This window comes from Myotis yumanensis, unplaced genomic scaffold (genome assembly GCF_028538775.1).
Source record: "Myotis yumanensis isolate MYYU_CA2020_CCGP unplaced genomic scaffold, mMyoYum1.0.hap1 SCAF_8, whole genome shotgun sequence".
In the NCBI taxonomy this organism is placed as follows: Eukaryota; Metazoa; Chordata; class Mammalia; order Chiroptera; family Vespertilionidae; genus Myotis; species Myotis yumanensis.
Genome location: NW_027223759.1, coordinates 56,515,176 through 56,542,966, shown reverse-complemented (window position 1 = coordinate 56,542,966; position 27,791 = coordinate 56,515,176). Strand labels below are relative to the sequence as shown.

Below are 27,791 nucleotides of genomic sequence, written 5' to 3'. Positions count from 1 at the left end.
AAAAGTATAGTAAATTCATAAACCAGTAACAGAGTGTCACTTATTATCATTATCAAGTACCATGTACCGTACATAATTGTATGTGCTAACTTTTTTACGACTGACAGTGCAGGATTATTTACACCAGCATCTCTACAAACATGTGAGTAATGTGTTGTACTATGACCTTTCAGTGGCTATGATGTCACCAGTTGATACGAATCTTTCATCTCCATTAGAATCTCATAGAACCACCATTGCATATGTTTATCTGTCCTTGACCGAAACGTCACCATGTGGCACACAACTGTACACTTTGAGCTACCCAAACAGCTGTGAGCTTCTTACCTTCCATACTTGGGGAAGGGAAAGCCATCATCATTAGCACAGGAAGAATCATCACTCCATCTACCATTGTACAACTGTGGAGGAAAAAGAGAGATATAAGTAAGACAAAAAATTTAACTGCAGGATGACAAGTTAAATTAAGCATACCATTTTCAAACTGCCATTCAAGGCCTTTCTTACAAATCCCCCTCACATATGTTGCCTTATTTCTTAGTATATTTAAACACATACCCTTTACATAGATCTAAACAAATCATCTTAAGAAGTTAATCAGATGTACCTCCTGCTGGTGGCCACTCTAAGGTGATTTTCTCTGAGCCTACCCTCTTACAAAGAACTCAACAGGGGCAGGAAAAGTTCTCAGCTATATAAGGCTAGGCATTCCCAAAGGATCTTAGATTTGAATTTTATCTTACCCTATTGAATGCAGAATTGGCATTAAATTAAAACCTCTGAGAAGCATGAATAGACTGCTCTTACAATATGATAAAGATTAAGTGACTGAATCATTCAAGCCAAATTACTGTGTTTGAGCCTTACTTCTCCTTGCTCTTCATACTGCCCCAAGGGGAAAAAAGCAAACCTACAACATATCCCTCATCTATGGCAAAACAATGCTTTCTTTTATCAACCTCAAATTTAACAGAGGACAGACATAACCAAGACAGGAAGAAATCATGTAAATGTGTAATATGTAAAACTATAACTGAGAGAAAATAAGGTACCTGATAAAAATTTCCAGTTGATACTGCCCTGAAACTACATTGGCAAAAGATCAATGTTATGGGGTAAAAGACTACAAAAGAGAACTTTTCCATTTGAATAAACTTGAAAAGTTTCAGGAATATGATGACTGTTTGGTTATATGAGTTCTTTATTACAAGAAATAATTTTTAAAAATTTTAAACCTTTGTCTAGTTGTGATTTTCTGGAGGGTAAAAAAAAAAAAAAGAAGAAGAAAATGGGTAAAGTTCTTTAGTAAATAGGTTAATGTGCTATCTCACTCTTACAGCTTCAAAGCAAAGAGCAAAAGCCTGTTGCTATGTAAGCAGTTTAGAGTGGATACCTGATTCATCTTCTTAAGATCACATTCTGAGGTTGGTAGTCTGTTCATTCCCCACACCTCCATCCTCTGTTACCAGCCTTCATTCCAATTTGTTCATAATTGTATTTCAACCTACCCCTTCTCTATTAACAAGATGAGGAAGGGGAGTAAAGGAGATGTGTTTATGTACCTTCCTTTTATACTAAAAGAACATGAAATTTGAGTGAGCCCCTTTTTACTGCTGTTATTATTTCCATGCTCACGTAGATCTTGTCAATAGTGAGCCCTTATTTGCGACATACAAACTACCTCATCTTGGCCCTCACAACCAGATTCCTCCAAGACCACATCATGAACATGAACATTGTGTTGGTTCCGTCTGCCTCAAATGCCCTGAGTCTCCTCCTCCACCCCTCTCCTACCCAATTGCCTCCTCCTGCATTCATAATCTAGCTCAAAAGGCAAACACTAGGTGGAACACCTTTCTGTCAGCAGATTTTAGCCCCCCAGTGGTCTAACACCACTTGGAATGAGTTCATTGTTTATGTCTGTCTCCAGCACTAGACCACTTGTCTCCAAAAGGGTACATGTATCCAATGGTCATGTCAGACAACTCATTGACTTGTGGAATTAACATTCAAAAATGTTTACCTTACAGCCCTGGCCGGGTAGATCAGTTGGTTAGAGTGTTGTCCCAATACACCAAGGTTGCAGGTTCGATGCCCGGTCAAGGCACATACAAGAATCAACCAATGAATATATAAATAAGTGGAACAACAAATCAGTGTCTCTCTCTCTACAATCAATCAATAAATTTTAAAAATATTATCTTATATTAAATGTGTTTATCTAAAAGAGCCATAAATAACTTGGGCCTTTATTTGGTCTCTGTCACAATTCCTGTTGACAGTCTAGTATAAGAGGTATCTTTCAGAAAGAGTGGGAGATATAATGTGAAAGTGTGGAGACTACACCCCCGTACTATCCTTTTAAGGTTCCATTTAAGTAGAATTACAGGTTGAATTGGCTAGTTATAATGAAATGAGCCCTCCCCCAATGGGAAGGGTTCTAAAAACATTAAAGAAACTACAGATTAAATATGGTATTAATCTGTAGAGAAGAGTAAGAAAATGTGAAGCTGATTTCTCTCATCCAAGTAGTTTTTAATTTAATCACATTACTAGAAAAAAGCAGTTAACATTCAGTTGAATCTGACATAAAGTTGTCTCCCCTCCTGGCCAGTGTGGCTCAATAATTGAGCATTGACCCATGAACCAGGAGGTCGTGGTTAGATTCCGGGTCAGGGCACATGCCCAGGTTGTGGGCTAGATCCCCAGTGGGGAGCATGCAGGAGGCAGCTGATCAATGATTCTCTCTCATCACTGATGTTTCTATCCTCTGTCCCTCTCCCTTCCTCTCTCTAAAATCAATAAAAACATATTTTTTAAGAAAAAGAAGAGTGCCCAACTTCAAAATAAAAAAAAATACTTAAAAATGGATTTACATCCAGTATCATAAACAATAAACATTATCCTGAGTGACCTGAGATTTTCATTAATAAGATGTCATCACCATTAGCAGTCCTTAAATATTTCATCTTTAACCTTTCTAAAATTTCTATTTTATGTATGTTTTATAATAGTTTTTATTTTACATAAAACTTATAACCAACATACATATTGAGGGTGCATGCTCAAAAAACTTTTTAACCAATGGGACATGTTATCAAAACCTTTTTAAAACAACTGGACTATCTTAGTTTTATCTTTGAATTCCAGTCCTTCCTTCCTTCCTTCCTTCTTTCTTTCCTTTCTTCCACAACTAATGAGAGACTACTGTTTACTAGACTTTAGAAACTTAGAGTAATCTATATATATAAAAGCCCAAGTGACCAAACGACCATTTCACTTGTGGCTATAATGTGCACTGACAACCAGGGAGCAGACGCTCAATGCAGGAGCTGCCCTCTGGTGGTCAGTGCACTCCCACAGCGGGCACGCCACTCAGCTGACTGAGGGGCGCGAGACACCAGGCTCACAGCTGGCGAGCGCAGCTGCAGCCGCACAAGCCTCTCCAGCCTCCATGGCAGCGTGCTACCAGCAGGAGCAGAGGGGCCAGGATGAGTGAGAGCGGAGTGGAATCTGGCAGAATGACATCCCCCCAGGGGTTCCCGCAGGCCAGGCTGAGGGACCCAACAGGTGCACAGATGCACCAGGCCTCTAATAAAGATATAAGCATGGTGCTTACCATCACTAAGCTTACTGTCTATGTTGGTAATCAAATAATCATGCAAAAGATTGTATAATTAAACACTGAATTAAATGTAAAAAAAGAAAAAAAAAAAACCATGGTTAAACAGGAGTGCTAACAAAACAACTTGAGACTTCCTGAAGGATAGAGTAACTTCCCTGGGGAAGTTATACCCAAATAAAAACCAGACTAGAAAAAGGATAAGCCTGTGTGTGTGTGTGTGTGTGTGTGTGTGTGTGTGTGTGAGAGAGAGAGAGAGAGAGAGAGAGAGGGAGAGAGAGAGAGGTGAAAGAGAGAGAGAATTGGGGTGGGTGGAGACAGGTAGCATTTAAGGAAATAGACACAGCTTGTCAGTTTCCATAGAGACCCTATGGCCAGGGCAAGCAAGGTGTGTCCTCAGGACTTAAGACATATTCAGAAGCGTGCACACACACACACACACACACACACACACACACACCAGGCTAGGACGCAGAGAGCCTAGAGAGAAGAGTTATAAAGAAAGAGGAGAAAACCCAAGAAGACTGGAGGTAGGCCAGGGTCAAACCTCAGTAAGATCCAGTTAAGCCCTAGCAAGCCTCCTCACCTCTCTATATTCATTGCCCTCAAGGCCCTTACCCTTAGTTCTCACAACTGGCCCCTCACCACCCCATTTTCCCAGGCACTGCAAGCAGCCAGCTTCCTGCCTATCTCGGGACCTTTGTGTACAAGACACTCCTGTGCTTGGGCCCTTCTTTCAGGATCCAATCTGGCAAATTCCTACTCATCCCTCAAGTCTCACCTTAAATGTCACTTCCTTCCAGAAGCTTGCTTACACCCTCAGATGCCCTCATTACACTCTCATATACCACTGTTAACTTTCACTCACTGCATTTATCATAATTAATAATTACTTCTTCAGACCTGTGTGCTTTTGGAAATCTGCTTTCCTCACTAGACTGTAAACTTGATGGTAGCAAAATCTATAGTCTATTTTGTTCATTGCTAACAGAGACAAAGAGGTGCACATTTAATACTTGTTGAATCTGAATTTCCTCTAAATTAATGAGCTCAATTTAAATTTAAATTCTAAAGACACAGCAATCTCTTCCAGACCTTTCCTACGCATAGGCACATATACACCTACAAAGAAATGGTGGGATTAAGATATTTACCATCTCTCTAACATTAATCTGTAAAATTTGTTCAGTTAATAGTAAAAGTTAGAAGTTAACAAGCTTCACATTTCAAAATCAAGAATCCTTTCACTATTAAAAAAAACCTAAAAGACAATCACCATTGGCATTTTTTCCTGTGACAAAGCCAAGAAAAGCCCATGCCTCAAAATATCCCTTAACAGATCATAATTGTACAAGCAAAACTAAAATATTAATTTAGGCTCATAAGTATAAAACAGGAAAAAAAAGAGTTAGAAATTCATCCCCCAAGCTAATCTATTGTTTATAGACAGAAAACTCAAAATCTGCCAGAAATCTCTGGGGAAGAAACATCAGCATCATTTTCTGGTTGCCATTTTGCTATGTCTGGAGTGTCTGTGTTGCTCAGTTCATTCAGCTATTAAATACAGACGGGAAAAGGGGGAAAGAATATAGAAAGCAGAATTTTCTGGAATAAATGTCCTCATCATATTTTAATTATTAAGAAATATCAATATGCTACCATTCCAACTTTAAGCCCCAAGGATCTATTTCTAATTTTAAAATATACTAAAAAGAAAATACTGTCTTTAAAAGAAAAAAATGTGGGTTGGCAAAAAAAGAAGTACTGGCAGTGGAAAAAGAGAGTGGTAATAATTCCACAGTTCAGAGATGCCCTACTCCAGTGGTTTACAAACGTTTTGGTCTCAGAATCTTTTTATTGAAAAATATTGAGGCCCCCAAGGAGCTTATCTCTGTGGGCTATGTCTATCAACATTTACTCTATTAGAAAGCAAAAGAGAATTTTTAAAATATTGTATTTCTCTTAAAATAATAAGCACACTAGCTTATTTTTTTATAAATTAAAGAAACAACTATATCCCCCCCCCCCCCCCCCGAATCTATACTACTAAAAGGGTAATATGCTCATTAGACCAGAGGTCTTCCGGGCGTCCTTCCAGACAAAGCCACAGTGGTGGGGCTGAGGCAGAGGTGGTTAGAAGCGATCAGGCCAGCAGGGGAGAGCAGTTAGGAGGATCAGGCAGGCAGGCAGAGTGATTAGGGCAGGCAGGTACACGAGCAGTTAGGAGCCAGCGGTCCTGGATTGCAAGAGGGATGTCCGACTGTCCCTGTGGGATTGGGCCTAACCCGGCAGTCAGACATCCCTCTAGGTCCAGGGGTTCCGGATTGAAGAGGGTGCAGGCTGGGCTGAGGGATTCCCGCCCCCCCTTTCAGGTGCATGAATTTCATGCACCGGGCATCTAGTGAATAAATAAATATACTGAAAAAAGTAGCACTGTTTTGCATTTTTGCAAATCTCAATAATGTCTGGCTTAATAGAAAACAACTGGACTCTCATATATGATTCTACATTCAATCTGCTATAACATCTTGTATCGGTGGAAGTACATATAGTGAATCCAGCCTTGAACATATGTCACTGAAAGAAGGAGGATCTCATGGAACCCCTGAGGAAGTCATTGGAGCTCCACTTGGACCACACTTTGAGAACCATCACCTTATTCTTTATTTGATCAGTTCTTCTACCATACAGATAACCACACGGTACATTTTAGGCTGAGCATTTACCCACTACCTGAGAAAAATGCTACTGTTCCACAGGTTTAAAAATCTCATTAGCCTCCCTAACATCAAGGAAGTCAACAAAATCTATGGTCAAGGAAGAATACATTAGATTTTTTTAAATAAAGGAATAATATTTTATGTACACAACTAAATATTTTTTAAATGAGACATAAACCTGTCATAACTCAATTGCTCATCTCGTTTAGATTCAACCAAATCCTTATATAGTGTTCTAAGGCCAAAATCCCTAACTGAAAAATCATAGGCTACTTACTGGGGATTACAGAATATTATCTAAAAGGTTCAGAGCATGAATTTTTGCCTGCAGTATATACAATCTCCTTTCTGCTCTTGGATAAGGCCCTATATCCCTAGTAACTGATCTTAATACTTCAGACATAAGGACCTCCTGACTCAACTAAGTTACCCCCCTTTAAGTCAGTACCATCTCTTACAATGTTCAGGACTACAATCTAGGGAGATAGCGTATTCCCATGATAATTCTACTAAAAACAGGCATATCACCAGGGCAGAACAGAACTGCTTTCCAAATCCCATGGTACTTTTCAAACTCCATTTATAGATCAGACTGATATCCAGTTAAGGAGCTAGCATTTAGCTCAATTTTTAACATGTGTGGGCTTGAGACCAAGTTTGGCACTTCTTTTGCTCATCACAATTTTACAGCTGGATAAAACCACAGATACACTCCAATACATTACCCCCACAAAAAATCACAAAGTGATTTTGATATTGGTCACAAAGTAATCCAGAGTATAAATGCTATTTTATTGTCAACTTTTAGTACTCATATTAAGCAATCTAATTAATAATCTATCTACGGCAAAAAACGAAGGCTATTTCTAAAAGCTATACTATGAACAGCATACAACTTGTTATCCATAATATTGCAGATGAAAGAAAAGTTATAAGATGAAGCCTATGATTTTTTCCCCTTCACAAAATTCTACCAAATATTCATTTGTCAGGGCTGGTAACCTAAACTCATTTGGTTTGTCCATTGGTTCAAGATATAATTTACTTACTCATACCTACTCATACAATAAGGATTTTCTTGATACTCTTAATTCAACATCTAACATTCTCCGAATTAGAAAGAATCTTGAAAGACAGGTTGTACATTCACCCATCCATGCTTTGAATGACACTATCCAGCTGAAGTCCCTCACCACTGGTGGGGGTTGTCACTACTCTTCCAGGACAGTTTTTTCTTTGTATCTCTTTATACAGTCTATGCTCTACCTTCAGTAAGGGACGGGGTGGGACCTCATAACCTCGTTCTCTTTAAATGTCAATGATAGGGGCAAAGCAGAAAAAGAATGAGAGTAATTCTGCTTTCTCCTAGTTATCTGTCAAAAATACATCCTTATCACCCTAAAGGTAGCAGCACTTACTAACCAGCCAGGCACTATGCTTAGGTATCATGTGTATCATATCATTCAATCTCTCCCCAAAACGCTCTAAAATAAATATTCATATTCACCTCGTTTTACACATAAGAACATCTATAAAATTTTCAGGGGGTAGAATTTTCAGTGGGTGGGTAGAAGTAATCAGAGTTCAGCTCTTAACCAACCACCACTCTCACACCTTCACGACACTAGTTCAGCTGCTTGCGTCTGCTTTTGTCATCCTTAACATTTTCGCCACGCCTCAACACATTCACTTTAACCACCTGATTTTCCTCTTAGAAAACAATCTTTACTCATGGTTATTTGGGTCACTTTTTAATCATGACCTCTTTCCATTTCTCTAAATTCAAAATTAATTTCATATACTCTGAAAAGATCTTGATGTGGAGAAAAAATAAACCACCTTGACAATACAGCATTTCTATATCACATCCCCCACCCCCACATTTCAGTTCTCTTATAACTCACATCTCAAAATAAAAACAGAAATTAGTGTATGTCAGGCACATTTTAGAACAAAGTTAGATCCAGTAAGACAAATTCTAGACAGGAAACTCTGAGAGAAGGTATACTTACAATAACCACCTCCAAGTGGGACAAAAATCAGCCATTATGTGAGAACAGTTATGCCTCTTCTATGCTCAAAGGGAGAGAGAGAGAGAGACAGACAGACAGACAGACAGACACAGACCAAGGGCAGCTTGCTCCACACTACCTGGGCCTTAACAGGGGTGAAAATGACATGGACTGTCAGTTATAGCTGCAAAGAAAGGCTAAACCAAAGCCATCATACCATATAAGTTAAGTCAGGGTCTTTTCTCCAGTTCACAAATGACCTGTGAAATATTTTTAACACCACACTCTGTCTGAACTGGTGATGTGCAAGTTGCCAGGGCTCGGTTTTATATAGACTTCACTGCTGCTGGAGGGTTCCGGTGGGTGTTACTTTCAGAATATTAGCATGTAATTTGATCTTTGGTGATAGATGAATACAAATAGCTTCTTGGACAAGTCCTATAGAACTGAAATCCAGCCCCTGGATCGGTTCATCCCGTAGTTAGAGGAACTAATTACAGATTATTTCAGGGGGAAAAAAGGTTTTGACTGAAAGAGTTACACTGCAAACATTCCAGCTGTGACAAGACATGGTTTGGAAAGGAGAGGGAAAGACTGATTTTCTCTGTGAAGGGCTGGGGGGAGATCAGGCTTAACTGAATGAAAGCAAGTGAACGATTTAAGTTAGGCTACCATGTAAGAAACCTTGAATCCCCAGTAAATGTACTTTAATTGTCTACAGAATGAAAGTGACTTTACTACACTACCAGATACATAGATATTAATATTAACTACGCTAAGCTTCTGAGATTCCAATGTTTTGGTCACCCACTCCATGCCTTACTGGTATCTCAAGGCAGGTTTTATTTCTACACGCTTGACTACATGGAAACTGTCCCTCATTTTCCACTTCATTCCCTCTGTATCAAATAGCCATGGCTCTCCTGCTTTGTTTCAGCTGATAGGACCCCATCACCTCCCAGTTGTTTGGTGATATTCTCCTCGGCAGCTTGGGGCTCACTCCTTGCCCTCCAGTTTTCAAACTGTGGCTGGAACCATTTTTTTAACCTAGTGGTAGGAAGGAGCCTGTTATCCTCCTGCCCCCTGCCCCCGCCACACACACACACACAAAACTCTTAGACATGTAACTGTATAGTCCATTTAAAATCCCACTTCCTCCCAAAGTCCTCAGAATCGGTCTCAGCCCACTAGCTCCTTTCTAACTATGCCTCAACTTTCCCCTTTTATCAAGTAGTGCAGACTTTTCTAGTCCTCCCATTACTAGACAAATGGTGTTTCAGGCACCTACCATCTGACACAACTGCCCCACTTCTAAGGCTACTGTGATTAACCTATCATAATTTGAAGGGCGATAAATGTGAAAGGGACATCAGCACCAGGGAGGTATATTTTTTTTTTCTCTCCTTTTCTCTCGCTCTCTTCCCCCCAAATCCACTCTCTCTTTTATTTTTTATTTTTTTAAATGGGAGACACTAGAGCATATTTCTGTGGAGGTGAGAAAAGCACCCTTTCTGCACCATCCTCGCCAGGGCCTTCCTTTCCATCCACACTCCTCCTCCCCAGCCTCGCCCTGCATTCTTCACAGCACGTACCTCGGTGTGGAATGGGTTGTCTGTTGGTTGATTTTGATGGTATTTCCCCACCACCTTCCTCCATGCACCAACATATAAGCAGCATGGAAGTAAGAGCTCAGCCTTGCTCATGGCTCCACTCCCAGGCCTGGCACATACTAGGCACTCGATGTAAATTAAAACGCATGTGTCTGAACTTCTTAGTCTATGCTACACTTTGGTTTGGGTAGAAAGAGGAAGGTGAGGTTTAAGGAATTTTGTACAGCCTGGCAAGGAAATTACCTCGAGGGGGGAGGGGGTTGCTCCATCTCCTCAATTTAATATAGTAGCAACCAGGTATTTGAGATAAATTAAAAGATATCATCTGTAACTTGGATTTCGGTTTTCAAGGGTGTCATCCAAGAGAAGCAGCCAAACAAAAAGACGGCTGGCAGACTCCGGGTAGAGCAGACAACTCCCTGGTGGACAATATCCCATTTGGAAAGGACTCCTTGGATCTCTAGTTGCAGACACCAGCTGATCCGCCCAGAGCCATCCCCAGTGACCTCTGAGACAGCTTCTGTAGCTTGAAAATATATCTCCTACAAGTCAGAAATTGACACATTATCTCCCCCACCCCCTGTCTTCTAACAGTTATTGACGTTATTTGGAAAGCCATACTTCCATGCCTATTAATAACCCTCAGAAAGAACCCCGAGGAAGTGTCAAGAGAAAAATAGCCTGGCTGATGGGAGCCAAAGACTCAATCAGAGGCTACCACTAGCAATTAATACATTTGAAGAAAAAGAAAGTTGTAACATCTTCTGTATCACATGTTATGTATTCAGCAGACTTCAAACAAAATACTTAGCCGATAAATTCAAAGAACGCTGAGTCAAGAACACTAGACTTTACAGAAAGAAACTCTTTTACAGACCCTTTATCTATTTAAATAGAGCAGCGCTAGCAACAATGCCAGGGATTTATGCCTACCAAGCTACTATTAAATCTTTATGGTTATTTACACTTTTATAAAGCTTCTCCAGGTGACACCTTTTTAAAAATTTTTTTAAATATATTTTATTGATTTCAGAGAGGGAGAGAGAGAGAAGAGAGAGAAACATTAACGATGAGAGAGAATCATTGATTGGCTGCCGCCTGCATGCCCCACGCTGGGGATCGAGCCCGAAACTCAGGCATGTGCCCTTGTCCGGAATCGAACCCAGGACCCTTCAGTCCACGGGCCAACACTCTATCCACTGAGTCAAATCAGCTAGGGCTCCACGTGACATCTTAAATAGCATCCAAATCAATCTACTCTAACATCATAGAAAAACGAGTTAACGTTAGTCTTTAAAAAGACTTTTCTTTTTTTAAATTTATCTTTATTGTCGAAAGTATTACAGATGTCTGCTTTGTTTTGTTTTTTTTTTTTGTTTTTTTCCCCACCGACCCTCTCTTCCCCTCTCCCCCCTCCCTGCCCCACCTTCCCCCTGAGATTCCACAGTCTGTTCATGGTTCTATGTCTCTGGATCTATTTTGTTCATCAGTTTATTTTGTTCATTAGATTCCACATATGAGTGAGATCATGTGATACTTATCTTTCTCTGACTGGCTTATTTCGCTTAGCATAATGCTCTCCAGGTCCATTCATCTGTAGCAAACGGTAAGAGTTCCTTTTAAAGAAGGAACTCTTAAACCGACTTCTCACCGTGGTCTTTCTCCTCTCCCCTCCCCCATCTAGAATGTGATTAATGGAATTCTCTCACAACTTAGCTTAAAATATGTTTTTGCCAGTCGAGCAGCTAAAGCAGAATCAGATAATTGTGGTATGACTCAACAAATGCACAGCTGTTCATTTAAATATATCCATCGAAAGTATAAATACAATCGTGAGAAAGAACATGAGCCATGTCCACAGGGCCAGTGCAGAGTTGAACAAGCTAGCATCGAAGTGACCACGATAGAAAACAAGGAGGAGATGGGGAGATGAGGCAGGGAGCGGTTCCGCATAGGGGTAGAAAGAGACCAGGAAACTGACGTGACCTAAAACCACCCACCCCAACCCAAACACTAAATAACAATGACAAGGTAAAAGTGAAAAGAAATGTGCTCTACTAAGTGGGGAGAAGGAAACAAAATTTAGGAAATAGATGATGCTCCCAAGAGGCAGACATCTTAGAGGGTAGAACTGATGAATTCGATCTGTTATTAAAAACACAAGTAGCCTTGGCTGGTTTGGCTCAGAGTTAAGGGCACAGGCCCATGAAATGAAGGGTCGTGGGTTCAATTCCCCATCAAGGGCACATACCTCAGTTGCAGGTTCAACCCCAGTCGGTGTGCATGCAGGAGGCAACCAATCGATGTGTCTCTTTCACATTCTCACATTAATGTCTGCCTCTCTCTCTTGTCTCTTCTTTCTTTCTCTTTCTGTTTCTGTTTCTCTTTCTCTCTCTCTCTCTCTCTCTCTCTCTCTCTCTCTCTCTCCTCTTCCCTTCCTCCCTAAAAAAAAAAAAAAATCCTCAGGTGAGGATTAATTAAAAAACTAAAACTAAACAAAGACCCCAAGGCAGAGGACAACAGAAGGAGCAGTATTCTCACCTCAGTCCTCTCTCCACCACCTTCCAACTCGGGGATTATGAAATCATGAAAACATGAGAATCCCTCCAATAATCCCAAAGCTAATAACTGAAACACACCACCCCGTACCAGGCAACCCTTTCAGAGTTGTGAGAGTAACAGTTTAAGTAAAGAGGAAACGCAAAGAGAAGACAGAGAATGTGAGGAGGAGCAGGGGAGCACTGATGAAGGAGAGTGGCCAGGTCAGCACTCTAGACCCCACCTGCCTTCTCTGCAGGAACCACAGAGGCCCTGTCAGCACAGGAGAAGCAGAGGCATTGAAAAGACTCGGTGCCTCTCTTCTTTTAATATGGAATTCAAAATAATAACAAATAAAAAGAACATCTAATTCATGATGACAGTTTCCAAGCTCTCTGAACCATCAAGTTCTTCCCCCAAAATAATCTCTCTGGTAGGGGTTGGGAGGAGGTGGACTTAAGCTCATGCTTAGCCTGACTCCTCAGTCTTCCTACATGGAGACCATTCACATTCTCCACACTAACAGGCAAATCTGTCTTATATTATTATGAGCAACAACTATTTCAACAACCACCACTTTCTCAGCCCCAAGTCTTCCCATCTATCTCTCCCTCATCATCCTTTCACAGAAAACTTTCTAGAAAGAGCAATCTACACAGCTCCCTTCATGGTCTCCCTCTACTCCTCCTCTCCATCACTGAAACACCTCTTGCTGAGGTATCTGACTCACTGTAGACATTACCTTATCCTTCACATTTACACGGGAGCTTCCTCAGAACTGATTCCCAAGCCTCATGCCCTCAAGCCCAGAGATTTTGATGCGATTGACCGGAGATGAGGCCTAGAAATGCCCCAGTATGACAGCCCCTCAGTAATTCAGGCGATGCTGGGAATGCCGAGGGTGGTCTCACTCGTCCGCTCTGCAGGATGGCAGTGCCGATAACCCCCTTCGTCCCCTGGGTTCTTCCCTGGCTGGGATTCAGAGGCCCTACTCTCGCTCTGGTGTCTACTTTTAGGGGTTGGATCTTCTCAGTGTCCTTGGATGGCAGTTTCCTCTTCGGCCAATCACCCCTTAAACTTTATTCTCACTCAAGATGTTACCCGGTTTTTAGCTTCAGGGTCACCAAGGTAAGACCAAACAAGCAGGTTAAGAATGGAATCACCCATTCAGGATAATTTTCCTGCCTCCCTGTCTACTCCTTCCTTATTGCCATCTTTCCCAACTGTTTTTAAAATTGATTTTTAAAAATTTTTATTCCAGATATTTCGTTACATAGAAACAGAGAGAAACGTATAATAAACCCTATTTTTGACCTCCCAGTTTCAAAAATAAACAACATTCTACCACCCAGTTTCAAAAAATGAGTAATTTTATTTCCTCTATTCTGTCTATTTTCTCCTGGGGTATTTTAACAAGAATCCCAAATGTCACATCATCTCACCCACAAAGTCTCTAACAAATAAGGATTTTTTTCTAAACATAAATATAAAATCAACATGTCACCTAATAAAATTAAAAGCATTCCTCTTCCAAATATCATCTAAAAGCTGATCAGCATTTTAATTTGCCCAATTTTCAACAATCATATACACCCCCCCCCCCAAAAAATAAATAAATGTGGGGAGAATGGGATAGCCTACCAGAGCGAAACTGTTTTTATTGCTTTTCAGGTATCATAACTAGCATTGTGTGGTAGCTCTGTGGCAGTGTTGAGAATACTGTGTGTATCCCATGGAAGAAAGCAAATGAGTAACTAAGACATACTCGAAGTTTATCATCCCCTGCTGTTCCGGAGAAGCAGAACTCTGTGTGAATTAAGGAGACACAGATGTAATACAGAAAAGGGTAAGTGAGAGCCTTATCAACTGAATTGGAATTGGAAGTGTTTAAATCCTCTCTCATTAAAAAGGCCTAGAAACAATGATCTACCCAGCAGCAAACACACCCAGCCCAAACTTTAATGTAAAAATACTATTTCCTACTAAAAGAAAAGGTATTGGCCCAGCCGGTGTGGCTCGGTAGTTGACCTATGAACCAGGAGGTCACGGTTTGATTCTCAGGGCATATGCTGGGTTATGAACTTGATCCCCAGTGTGGGGCGTGCAGGAGGCAGCTGGTCAATGATTCTCTCATCATTGTTGTTTCTATCTCTGTCTACCTCTCCCTTCCTCTCTGAAATCAATAAAATAAAAACTTAAAAAATGTATTGGACTATGAGGTTGCAATCACTGAATCCAGCCAGTGGGAACACAGAGATCAAATGATTAGGTTCTTCAACAAACTGTACGGAAAGGAAGGGAGTGGAAGAGGAACCTGAGGTTTAAGAGACTTAAAGACATAAAAAGATGGGCAAGACTAAGCTACAGTAGCTAGATATGTGCACGTGGGAAATAAAACCATAAAGAAAGGCCAGGAGGCAGTTACTATGGAAATCAGGAAAGTGGTTAATCAGGGGGAGAGGGGCTGTGAGTGGCATGGAATATACCAATGGACTAAGGAGGCTGCTAGCATTCTGTTTATTGACCTGCTTGGTGGTCACAAAAATGTTCACCCTTTTACAATTTCACTAAGCTACGTATGCTTTGTGTGGATATCTGTATGTGTGTTTTATTTTATAAGAAAAATAGAAAAGGAGAACAAAGCTGTTGTCTTAAAAAGGTACAGATTAACACACATACACACACACACAATGAGGAAATAACAGTATTCCGTATCATAAACAAATGCAAAAATTTGACAGATCTGTGTTACAAAGAAGTTTATGTAATAAACTCCTGAAATATCAATTTTTTTACTTTCAAACAGAAAAGCTGTTTTTTTCAAGTTCCAAGTTTATTAAATTTTAAGAAAGAAATAGGCATCAGTCATAATCAGAAGTCAAAATAAACTTAACACAACATCCTATGATACAATTGTCCTCCCTCTCGCCAACTTCAATTATATGTTTCCTGGCTCAAAGATATAGAAAGACTGGAAAGTCCAGATAATTTTTCCCAAACACTGTGCACCATTATCATCAAATAAAAAAATTAACATCATAAAGATGTGAGCCCTTTTTCACAAAGTACATCTACACATTTTACCCAATCCCAATAATAATATTAACAGGTTTTAAGGAGGAGGAAGTGATAACTAGATATATTTATTTAAACGAATATGATTTTTTAAACACACATACACAAATAAATATTAAAATTCTATAAAATGGAACTACCCCATCAAAAATTTAAAATATCATATTAAGCTCCAATAATTAAAAAAGAAAAAAAACTGTGATCCTGGTACACGCATAGGCATAGGCATAGAGATCAATGAAAGTAAATGGAGATTCCCAGAAATAGACCAAAATGTGTTTGGGAATTTATAATTCAAAAAGAAACCAAAGGAGAAAAGTTGGGACTATTCAGTAAAATCAGTTTGACTAGCCAATGACAGACTGCTAATTTTCTACTAAAATTCCCTCTTTGTTTTTTTTCTTGGACCCACGCTGACCAGCAGAGCCTGCAGGCCCCACCCTCCCTGGCAGCCAGAAGTGCCCACATGACTTAAGTTCTCACCAACAGCGATAGAAATGATGTGCGCAACTTCTGATCACTTGACCCGGACTTTCTCCTCTGTCCTTTGCAATGAGGGAACCCAGATATGGTAGCAAGCCAGCTATGACCATGCAGATAACTACAGTGACAATTAAAGGGACCTGGGAATATGGGCTATTTTGCTGACCTGCTCTGCTCCCACTGGGACTGTTAAATGAGGAAAAACTCAACATCCACGTTCTTTGAACCATAGCATATTTTAGTCCCTTGGTTACAGCAGCTCAGCCTTCCCTTAATTATTAGAGCACCTGGAGGAAAATTAGGTTGCATTCATACCTAACATTCCAGATGGATCAAAAAATTAAAACTAAAAAATAAACACACACCAAAAACACATGACACTATAAGGTACCATGAGGTAGGTTTTTAACTGTAGGAATGGAAAAGGTCTTTTAACTGAGATTCAAAATCCTGAAGCCACAAAAAGTTTGATTATATATTTATCTCTATAATCCTTGTTGAACATCTTTTATTGACTATCTCTTCCACTTAGCTCTAAGGAGCAAGAACTGGGATCTGTTTTCTTTACTAGTGTATAGCCTGCTGCCTAGAATAAATGCCATGAGAGGTATCCAATAAATACTTGTTAAATTAATAAATTGGTAAACTTAAGGATACAAAATTTTAAATAATCTTCACAGCAAAATAATGTTTATACAAAATGCCAAATAAATGTCATATATCGCAAGGAGAACAAAAGGCCTGGCACTAATTTTGTTAATACATAGGAGCCCCCATGAACGGAAAATAAAAAGATTAAAAACCCAATAGGAAAACAGACAAAGGACACAAGCATAAAGGGAATAGAACAGGAAATAAAAATCGCATTCAACTTATGAAAAAATATTCTATGTCAACCAAAATAAGAAAAATGCAAATCGAAGCTACCTTAAACTGTCATTTTTCACCTCTCCATTTGGCAAAGAAAAAAACAAAAACCTATCAGTTTGACAACTGTACTGTGACCGGCACGGGTGTGAGGAGGCAGTGTTCTCATCCACTGCTGGTGAAATCTGAAACTTTGCAACCTCTATGGCTAGAGCAACTTGGCAATAAATTTCTACCAAAATTAAAATGTTCGTACCCTTTGACCAATCAATTCCACCACTAGAAATGGATCCTACAGATATGCCCATGAACGTGTTTGAAATGACATATGTACAAGGTTATTCCCTACAGGCTTGTTAATGAAAATAAAACTGAAAATGACCTAAATGGCCATCAATACAGTACTGGTTACGTAAATCACAGTGCAGCTCTAGCCAGTTTGCCTCAGTGGGTAGAGCATCAGCCCTCAGACTAAAGGGTCCCGGGTTCGATTCTGGTCAAGGGCGCGTAACTCGGTTGCGAGCTCTATCACTGACCCGGGTCAGGGTACATGTGGGAGGTAACCAATCTATGTGTCTCTCTCACATTAATGTTTCTCTCTCTCTCTGTCTCTCCCGCTCTCTTCCACTCTCTGTAAAACTCAATGGAAAAATATCCTTAGATGAGGATTAACATAAATAAATCACAGTGCATCCACACAGTGGAATACTAGACATCCATATAAAAAGAATGCAGTATTAGCAAGGAATAACTTCCAAGAAATAGTGTTTCAATGAAAAAAAGGGTACAAAACAGTGTATATCATTACTATTTGCGTTTAGAAAAATTGCAATAATCTATAGGTTACATGCTGGTATATGGTGTATGACCTGAAATCTGTGAAAGAATACACAAGAAACTGATATCAGTGGTTGCCTCTAGGAAGGGGAACTGGGCACTTGGGAGACTTTTATTTCACTCCTGTTCCTTTCTAATCTTTTTTTTTCAATATAGTTTTTATTGATTTTTTACAGAGAGGAAGGGAGAGGAAGAGGGATAGAGAGTTAGAAACATCAATGAGATAGAAACATTGATCAGCTGCTTCCTGCACACCTCCTACTGGGGATGTGCCCGCAACCAAGGTACATGCCCTTGACCGGAATCGAACCTGGGACCTTTCAGTCCGCAGGCCGACACTCTATCCACTAAGCCAAACTGGTTAGGGCTCCCTTTCTAATCTTATAAATATTGATTATATTACTTTCCTAAAAATAAATATTTTATAAAATAACAACAACACAAATATTCATTTCCAGCCCCGGATATCTGAAAACTTCTCTGGTGAGTCCAACCATCAATTACCCCCATGAAACTACTGAGCTGGACAATTTTAACCCTGTTTCATAATTAAGAATCAAAGGGTTAATTGCAAGTAACTACCACCACCATCTCCTCCTCCTCCCTCAAATAAGCATATATGCAAAATATAAGTCAGTTTCTTAATTCTATCCCTATTATTCATTACTTCCTCTTAAAACTAATTCAACCTCATGCCACCTTAAATGGGCATGAAAATATCTCAAAACGCTCCAAGGATGGTAGCCAAAACTAACAACTATGGTAATATATTAATGCAGCCCAGTGCCAAAAAACTTCCTTCCAAACTCCCGAGATGAAAATTTGACATAAGTGACAACTCAGCAACAGCCCCAAAGCTGTGTAACATCTGCCTTAGAAAATAAAAGCTCACATCCTTAATGACTAAAAGGCCAATGTCAACAGTCATGACTTTTGTTTTTTCCTTAACGAGAGGTCTCCCCCCACCCATATCCCCCTTTAAATTACAGGCTAACGTCTCACTTGAGGACTGGTTATTATTATGTTACAGCCATATAAAGAGCATTAAGCAGTCATTACTTAGACTGAGACTCTACTGAAAAGGAAAAATTCTCCTTAAAAGGGAAAATACCCACAACATATGAAATAGAAGGAAAAACCAAGTCATAAAATAAAATGTACAGTCACCATCGATTTTTAAACATAATTAATATACCTAGTTTGTTTGCAGAGGAAAAGATCTGTATGTGAAAAATGTGTCTTCAAAATTATTAGCTACCGGTAAAAGAGAGAAGGAATGGAGAAAATTATATATATGTAAGTACAGGCACTTATATATAGTATATGCCTTACTTTACACTGTTTTGTGATATTTGAAATTAAATAATCAAAAATAAACTTTTATATAAAGAACAAGGTTTTTTAAAACAATGAATTAGACTTCCCTTAAAAAGAAAGCACTTGACAGCTACTACAGCTCTTCCCCAAAAAATGACAAACTAAGGAGGCTGCATAGAGCAAACCTGAGTTCCTTGCTTCTGTCTACACAAGTTTCAAATCTTATCTGAGCATCCCAACATTTACCTGAGAGAGACACACACGTTTAGCACTTAAGGCCTCCCCTCAGAAACATTTTAGACTCTAGTCTAAAGCATGTATTTGTATTATTACCTCCATAGCTTAACACAACCTAAATGGCATTTCATCCTGATGGCAAGACTTCTGTCCATAGATTTCAAAAGACTCCACAGGGAGCATAATATTAAAATGTAGTTCAGGAAAAGGTAAAAGTATGGAGATAATACAAAGATCAGTGGTTGCCAGGGGCTGGGGTGCGGACTGAGAAAAAGGTGGAGCACAGAGGATTTTCAAGGCAGTGAAACTATTCTGTATGATACAATAATGGTGGATACATGTCATTATACACTTGCCCAAACCCATCGAATGCACACCACCAAGAGCAAACCCTAATATAAACTATGGCTTTGGGTGATGATGTGTCAATGTAGGTTCATTTGTTGCAATTAATGCTCCATTCTGATGTGGTCATTAATAGTGGGTGAGGTTGTGCCTGTATGGGGACAGGGTATATGAGAACTCTCTATACTCTTTGCTCAATTTTGCTATGAACCTAAAATTACTGTAAAACATAAAGTTTATTTAAAAGGGCAGGGGAAGGAAGAAGAGTGACCTAAAAGGTGAAAAGAATGGCAGAAGCATTTTACATGTAGGGAAATAGTAGTAGTTGAACAACTTGGCCAAAGTTGAAGAATAACTGTGCAGCTCCATTAAAAAAAAAAGCCTACCTTCAAGGCCATGCAAGAATTAAGGCTGATTCTAAATTTTCTTATATTACATTCATATAAACCGAAGAAATGATCATTGTGGCTAAGAAATTACCGTGTAGATTTGATCTCTGCCAAAGAGCATTGAAAGAGGTGATTTGTTGAAATGGCTCTACTGCTGGTTCCAGCAATGCTGCTCTGAGAGCTCCTGGGGAAGCTGACGCAGCTACCTTAGAGCTGGTTCCAGGTCATCATCTCTTCCTGCCGTCCTTCAAGCGCTGTGCTCTTGTGCAGAGCTTCGCTCATTAGTTCACCAGGGACATGGGGAGGGAGGCGTGCGCCTGGAATCTCCTGGAATAATGAGAAATCCCCAGGAGCTCCAAGGCGATGCTCACAAGTGACTCGGCGCTGCAGAGGGGAAGAAGAAAGAAAAACCGTCTAAGCAAAAGAAAAGGCTGCAGTTGGGAATGTACTGGCTAAAGGAAGTGCATACTTGACAAGCCTTTCAATTGGGACCACAAAACTAAAGCTTATTTACAGTTAAAGCAAGTATGGGAAGGGTTGAAAAACACGGGCATGCAGTATGTTAAGGTCATAGATCAGTGATGGCGAACCTATGACACGTGTGTCAGAGGTGACATGCGAACTCATTTTTTTGGTTGATTTTTCTTTGTTAAATGGCATTTAAATGTATAAAATAAATATCAAAAATATAAGTCTTTGTTTTACTATGGTTGCAAAGATCAAAAAATTTCTATATGTGACACGGCACCAGAGTTAAGTTAGGGTTTTTCAAAATGCTGACACGCCAAGCTCAAAAGGTTCGCCATCACTGTCATAGATCCATACTGCTCTCAAATAATTTTCCACATGACACAAAACCAAGGAAGGCCTGCAGTTGGTAAATTTCAAGATCATGTTCTTTTAAATCCCATATATCATTACAAAACAAACAAACAAACAAATAAAACCAAGGGCTTTGCATATATTAATTGTTATATGTAGTTGGTTTGAAAATAGAAAGTTCAAGCGGTGTAGAGAATGAAGTGAAAGTCTCTTCTGGACGCCCGGTCACTTGAGAGGCACCCCATGTACCCGAGCAACTAGTTTCTTGTTGTCCACCCACAAACAATCTGGTTTTGGTCCATTTTCAAGCACCATTCTCAGTTGCTGATAGATCTAGTTCAAAGGCTCATAAAACAATGATGGAAAAGGAGCACACAGCGGAAGGGAAGGGGGCTCTAGATAACTAACAAAAAACAAAAAGCCTCCCAAGCTCCCTTTTCCTTTAGGAAGACTTTCAAAACATCAACATTGGCCAAAGGAAGAGGAAATTTTTATTAGAACCAAACTTTCCCATTCGAATAGTTAAGTGACACAAAACACTGAAAAAACTTACTCCTTTCGGAAAACAGTGTTTTTTTTTTTAACCTCAAGGAACATGTTGCCAAGAAAAATTTCACGTAAATACATCTAAGCAGAAAACAAGCCCAAAACGCAGCATTCCTCAATAATTATTTGGAAGGAAAATCACATCAACCTTGAAATTCAAGGAAATGCTTTTACAAATAATGTCAAACCTGTCCTCGCTTCGGTTCAAATTGAAGCTCATGATCAATTTGATTTTAAAATTGTAAGGTGCAATAAAAATAAGGCATACAAACACCCCCCCCCCCCCCCACACACACACACCTCTATAGAAAGGTCAACGAGAAATATGACATTTTCAACAATCATTTAGTGAAGTTAAAGAGTAAAAATTCATTTACAGAATGGACATCCTTAAAAACAAATTCATCAGCTAAGCAGCATTCACAAACCTTGAGTTTCAGAACAAACTGTTGAAATCCTGGTATTTTCCAAGATGCTGGGCCAGGGAAATTTGGCAGATTCACACTGAAGTTGCTTTTCCCGCTGCCAAAGACCCACTGCATTTTAGGAGAAGGCCAGTGGTAAGCTGCCCTGCCCAGGGCCCTCCGTGTCTAATTTATAGGTACATACAGTTTCGGAGCAGGTTGAGATAAGCAAGAAAATAAGAAAATGCTGGTGCATATTTTTCTGATTCTGTTTTTTAAAACCCAGATATGGACTTTTAAAAAAAATGACAAAGGTGCGTCTACTTCCCTAGCCCTACCACCTTCTCATTCTTCAAAACTATGCCCAGGTTCTCCTGCCTCTGTTCAGCTTTCTCTAGTAATACTTCTACTTTCCAGATCTTTCCACTCTAATTCCGCTGGTACTTATAGCGTATATGGCTCAACCTGGCATTCAATCCTCTGCCTTGACCTGAGTTTATCTCAATTTATCTAATTTATACTAGAAGAGGGTCACATATTCTTCTGCTGCTGCTATATCCTTTCTCCACAGAACCTAGCATCTAGCATATAGTTGATGTTCAAGAGCTACCGAATAAAAATCATGTCTCCAAATTAAACATAATTTCATATCTGTTTTAAAATTCATCAGCTCTCACCCCATGAATGGAAGTCAAAACCGTGGTGCCCTGCAAGGAAGAACTCAGGTTGGTAACCTGGGAGCTCAAGTTGAAAGGAAATTCTGGACACTTAACTCTTCAAACGTCCTAGTGAGAACCAATCTCCCCACAAACACCCTTGATGCCAGTAAGCAAGCTTGGCAGAGCCTGAAAGGTAGTGTAGAGCAGTCATGTTCAAACCCCCAAGTGTGATTTTTAAAATAATTTTTTTAAAGACACCAGTGTACCAATTAAAATCAGTGCTATAAAATAAGTATCTATATAGCAAACTCCAGCAACATGTCACAAAACTTTCACTGAGCTGAGTTTCTTTCCAAAACCTTAGCCAACTCATGTGTTTGGCTATGGAGGTTTAATTATTGGCAGCTAATCATGCCTCGTGCCCTGTGAAAATGTGACCCATAAAGGTCAGAGGCACATTCCCGGGAAGTGGTGGAGGCTGAGTGTGAGGAGGGGGAAAAGGAGAAATCCAACTCCAATTGCAGGCTTACCACAGCACTACCTTTTTGTGTAATACAATTTAAAAGAACATACCTTGAGTCATTGTCAACTGATGGGAGCTGACTAACAGGCAAGCATAAAAGGCACTTAAAATCAAACGAGTTTTTGGCAGTCAACATAGCAGCTAAGCAACAGGAAAAAAAAAAAAAATCCAGGGCAAGTTCTTTCAACTTTTTAGCCACAACTGTATCCTTGGCCTCTAGAAATCATGGCTTCCAAATACTGCAAATCCTTGACCTTTCAAGACATCACCCCTCGTATGGTGACCGATGTTAACTAGACGTATGGTGGTGATCATTTTACAATATATACAAGTATCAAATCATAATGTACACCTGACACCATACTTTCTCTTCTAGCCACTCAAACCCCACAACCCAAATCAATCCTGGTGTATCTTGCTGTAGGATTACCACTAACTGACACTACTATGGGCAGCAGCACATGCTAGCAAGAGCAGGGACTGAGGAAACAGCCACACCCAGTTTTCCAACCTCCTAAATGTGAGCTTCCACAAATCATTTCACCTCTGTGTTTTAGTTTCCTTTCCCATGGGACACACAAAATACCTCCTATCTTCGAGTGTTACTCATAATGCCAGCTATCATTTAGTGAGCCTTTGGTTCTAGAACGGTGCTTAACCTCATTTGTTTTATCCGATTTAATCCTAACAACACAAAAATTGAGAGGAAGATAGTATATTCCCATTTGAAAGATAAGCCCAGCCGTTGTGATTCAGTGGTTGGGTGCCGACCCATGAACCAAGAGGTCGCTTGTTCGATTCCCAGTCAGGGCACATGCCCTAGTTGCGGGCTTGATCCCCATTAGCGGGTGTGCAGGAGGCAGCCTATGGATGGTGTTTCTATCTCTCTAACTCCCTCCCTCTCTCTCTAAAAATCAATAAGAACTTTTTAAAAAAAAAGATAAGAAAGCAATGTTAGATGGGTTAGGTAAAACTGTCCAAGATCACACTTTTTAAGTAAGTGGCAAATCCAAGAATCCAAGTTTTGCTGACTCTCAAATCTGTGTTATTAATTACCAGTAAGTTAACTTCCACCTTGACTGTTTGGAAGAACTGAACTGAATGCTCATAGCAGACATTCTTTTTTTTAAAATATATTTTTTATTGATTTCAGAGAGGAAGGGAGAGGGAAAGAGAGATAGAAACATCAATGATGAGAGAGAATCATTGATCAGCTGCCTCCTGCACAGCCCCTTCTGGGGATCGAGCCTGCAACCCAGGCATGTGCCCTTGACCGGAACTGAACCCCGGACCCTTCAGTGCACAGGCCAACGCTCTATCCACTGAGCCAAACCATCCAGAGCCATAGCAGACATTCTTAGTTCCCGTTCCTGTTTTCTACCCCTGAGAGAATAAGAGAAGTGCTAAAACCGTGGCAGAAAAACATAAATCCCAAACAATAACACAAATCACCTGCACGATACTACAAATGAGTATAAAATGTTGTGTATCCTTGAAGAATAATCTACTCCAGGCACTTGGATTTGGGGGGGGGGAAACAGGTTTGATCTATTAGTAATTGTGGAGAATTCAGCTGGTTTCCAAGCTGCCCAATCTCCCAGTGGGAAAGAAAGTAGGTCATATGCCGCAGACAACTGATAAACTCAGGGGACACCACACAGCACAAAGAACAGGGAGCGCCACATAACGTTGGGAAAAGATAACTGCTGATTGAACCAGGAAGTACGGAGGAGCAGGGAGATACGCAGATCCTGTTCTCCGGGTGCTTCCAAATCAGAAATATAAATACAACAGGCATTAACCTTTGGGACTTGGGAATGAGAAGTGAGAATTCCCAGGAATTTCTCTGGAATCCCTCCAATTATAAGTTATTCTTAAAATACTTCCCAATATTTCTTACTCATTATTATGGATATCTAAACATCATTGTTAAATAAATAAGAAAAAACTTAATAGAATTTACAAAGAATTGTAGCCTATAACAAATATTCGAATGCCAGAAAATGCCAGTGAACAGCCCTGGGTAGTAGTCCAACAGCGGGCCCCATCCAGCCCTCAGTCTGTTTGGTAAATAAAACTTTCATGGGAACACAGCCCACTTGTGTATTTTATGTATAGTCTATAGCTGCTTTCACACTGAAACAGCAGAGCGGATAGTTGTGACAAAGTCCATATGGCTTGCAAAGCCTAAAATATTTACTCTCTGACCCTTTAGAGAAAAAGTGTGTTGACCCCTGCAATAACCTGCATTTGGATGTACAAGCATGTTGATGAATCACATGTTGAAAAGGCCATTTTAAAGACTTATTTTGTTTCGGAAACGTATTTCTTGGAATACTACTCATAGGATTTGTGTACTCTATGCTGTACATATAAACATATTATTTTATTTGCATGGATGACTCACCAGGAGCAGCAGACGGGGCCATGTAATCTACAACATAGCAACATCAACATCTACCAGTAATCATGACCGATTCTCTCCTCTGGGCTCCCATCCTGTCCTGGATCTGGGAAATGTCAGTCTTATCCTTCAACTCCATAGGTTAGCTTTCAACTTGACCTCAGAGGATTCCTCAGCTCTACAAATGACTCTGTTGATTGTTTAATTCTCACGGGAGAATTACAACACTTTTCCCTATTTACCTGATTAACCGTTTTTTGTGTGTGTTTTTTTCAGAATTTAGAAATGCTCAAAGAAACCCTGGGAAGGAGTTCTACATTGGAAACACTATTTTCTCAGGTATATATTTAAATATCAAGTAGGGGTCAAACTCACTAACTTTTAAAGAATGGAGGGGAAAGAGGTGTGGAGAGAAGGCAGGCATGAAGAAGAACAAAGTCTCCAGGGTCTTTTAAGGAAAAGATTAAGGTCTCTCTCAAAGCCTAGAGAGAAGACCAGCCAAAGTGGAGACAGGGTGACAAGGAGATTTCCTAATGCTTTGGCCCCAGGAACAGATTTAAGGCCCAAGTATCAGAGCCCCTTTCTCCTCCAGAATTTAAATTATAATTTGGCTGAAATGAGAAGCATTCACTGTGGATTATGACAGAAGTGAGTATAATTAAGCATATATATATATATATATATATATATATATGCCTACGTGACCATTCGACCAATAGCTATGACACACACTGACCACCAGGGGGCAGACACTCAACGCACAGGCATGGAAACATGGAACAGACTGATGAATCTCAGAGGGAAGGGGGAAGGGGGGGTGGGAAGAGATTAACCAAAGATCTTATATGCATACTAAAGGCCCAGTGCATAGATTCATGCACCAGTGGGGTCCCTCTGCCTGGCTTGCAGGGATCAGGCCGAAACTGGCAGTCCGACATCCCCCAAGGGGTCCCAGATTGTTAGAGGGCACAGGCCAGGCCGAGGGACCCCACTGGTGCACAAATCCATGCACCGGGCCTCTAATATGTATAATTTCAAACATCCTCATCTGAATCCATTCATCTGTCCAGCCAAAGACTCATTTATTTGTGCTAGAAAGATGAAGCACAAGGATCCAGGAGAAAACTTAAGGGAACAACGGCTGTGGGATTCTATAGCACTAAGAGGGTTCTAGGCTTGAACCAAAAGGTCCTGGATTGATCCCAGCACTGCCAATCACTAGACATGTAATCTTGGGCCACCTATGGGAGCCAAGTCTCTCACAGGCCAGATGGGCACCATGACTTTCTTGTAGAGTTGCCACATGTGACATACATCACATATAGTGGTTGCTAATAAGTGGGAACTATTACTATAATGCAATAGTTAAGGAGCAATGATGAAGACTGAGAATCATGAGAATTGAATTATTAGGTTGAGTCATATAGAAAGGTCAAAATTTGACCACGTTGTCTCATAAAAAATAGCAGTTTTTAAATAAATAATAAAGGTCTGTGCAAGAGAAGAACATGAAAAAATAATGCCCCGTACTCATCACCCCACTAGTGGCAACTTAGAAGAAATCCAGACACCAGATGGGAAGGCTCGAGTCTAAAATAGAATTCCCTTTTGTCAACTCCCACTAGACAGGAGGTGTGACTTCAGGAAAAGATTCAACAAAAGACAGACAGGGAGACAAAGAAACACACACCTCACTCCTAGGTATCCCACATAATTCACGCATTCTCTCCCTTCCTGCCTTCTTCTTTTCTTTTCTTATTTCTTTCCCTACACAATGCCCAATGGTGTCTTCTGTTAACCAGTTTGGAAAGGAAGGAGCATTTCTGGTCAGCTAACATCACCAATTGCATAGTAGACCTTGTGGAGCAGTTAGTAGCTCAATAAAGAAATTCAAAGGATCTGTCACATTTCCCCCCTTATTTTCCTATCTTCCCTCATCCCATAGGTGTTAATTTTTCAAATCCTGTGAGTCCTCACCCAGTTCATGAGTCCGTGGCTGCTCCATGGAGTCATGTCAACTCCTGGATGAGTTCTGAGTTTCAAGACACCCCACCAGCCCAAACACAAGTGGCTCTACCCCAGCTGTATCTAAGTCTCAAAAAGGTTCTGAATGAGGAATTAGCACACCTTACGTAGGGATGGAGAATAGGCAGAGGTAACAAAGGAGGAACAAGCCATTTCTTCCATCCTCCCAACCCACTCCTCCCAAAACAGAACCAGATTTCCCTGGTAACTGGCTGGTCTTTCTCAGTGTCCTGGGTGCAGCTTGTATGTGTGTGGATCCCACCCCCACTCCGCAGCACTCTCATCACCGGGAGACACCACGTTTTATCTGTGGTCTCTCAGTAGCGTGTAATCCTTGATGATTACCTTCACACAGA

General features: G+C 40.2%; 1 protein-coding gene across 1 annotated transcript in view; it reads right to left on the bottom strand.

Moving 5' to 3' along the window:
- The window catches only part of ACVR1 (activin A receptor type 1), a 124,905-nt gene that overhangs the window by 51,901 nt on the left and 45,213 nt on the right, over window positions 1–27,791 (bottom strand). Inside the window, exons 2-3 of the mRNA XM_070422948.1 lie at window positions 20,144–20,436; window positions 328–401 (exon numbers count right to left, since the gene is read on the bottom strand). Coding sequence (XP_070279049.1) covers window positions 328–394 — 67 coding nt within the window. The 5' untranslated portion in view covers window positions 395–401; window positions 20,144–20,436. The remainder of the gene's footprint in view (window positions 1–327; window positions 402–20,143; window positions 20,437–27,791) is intronic.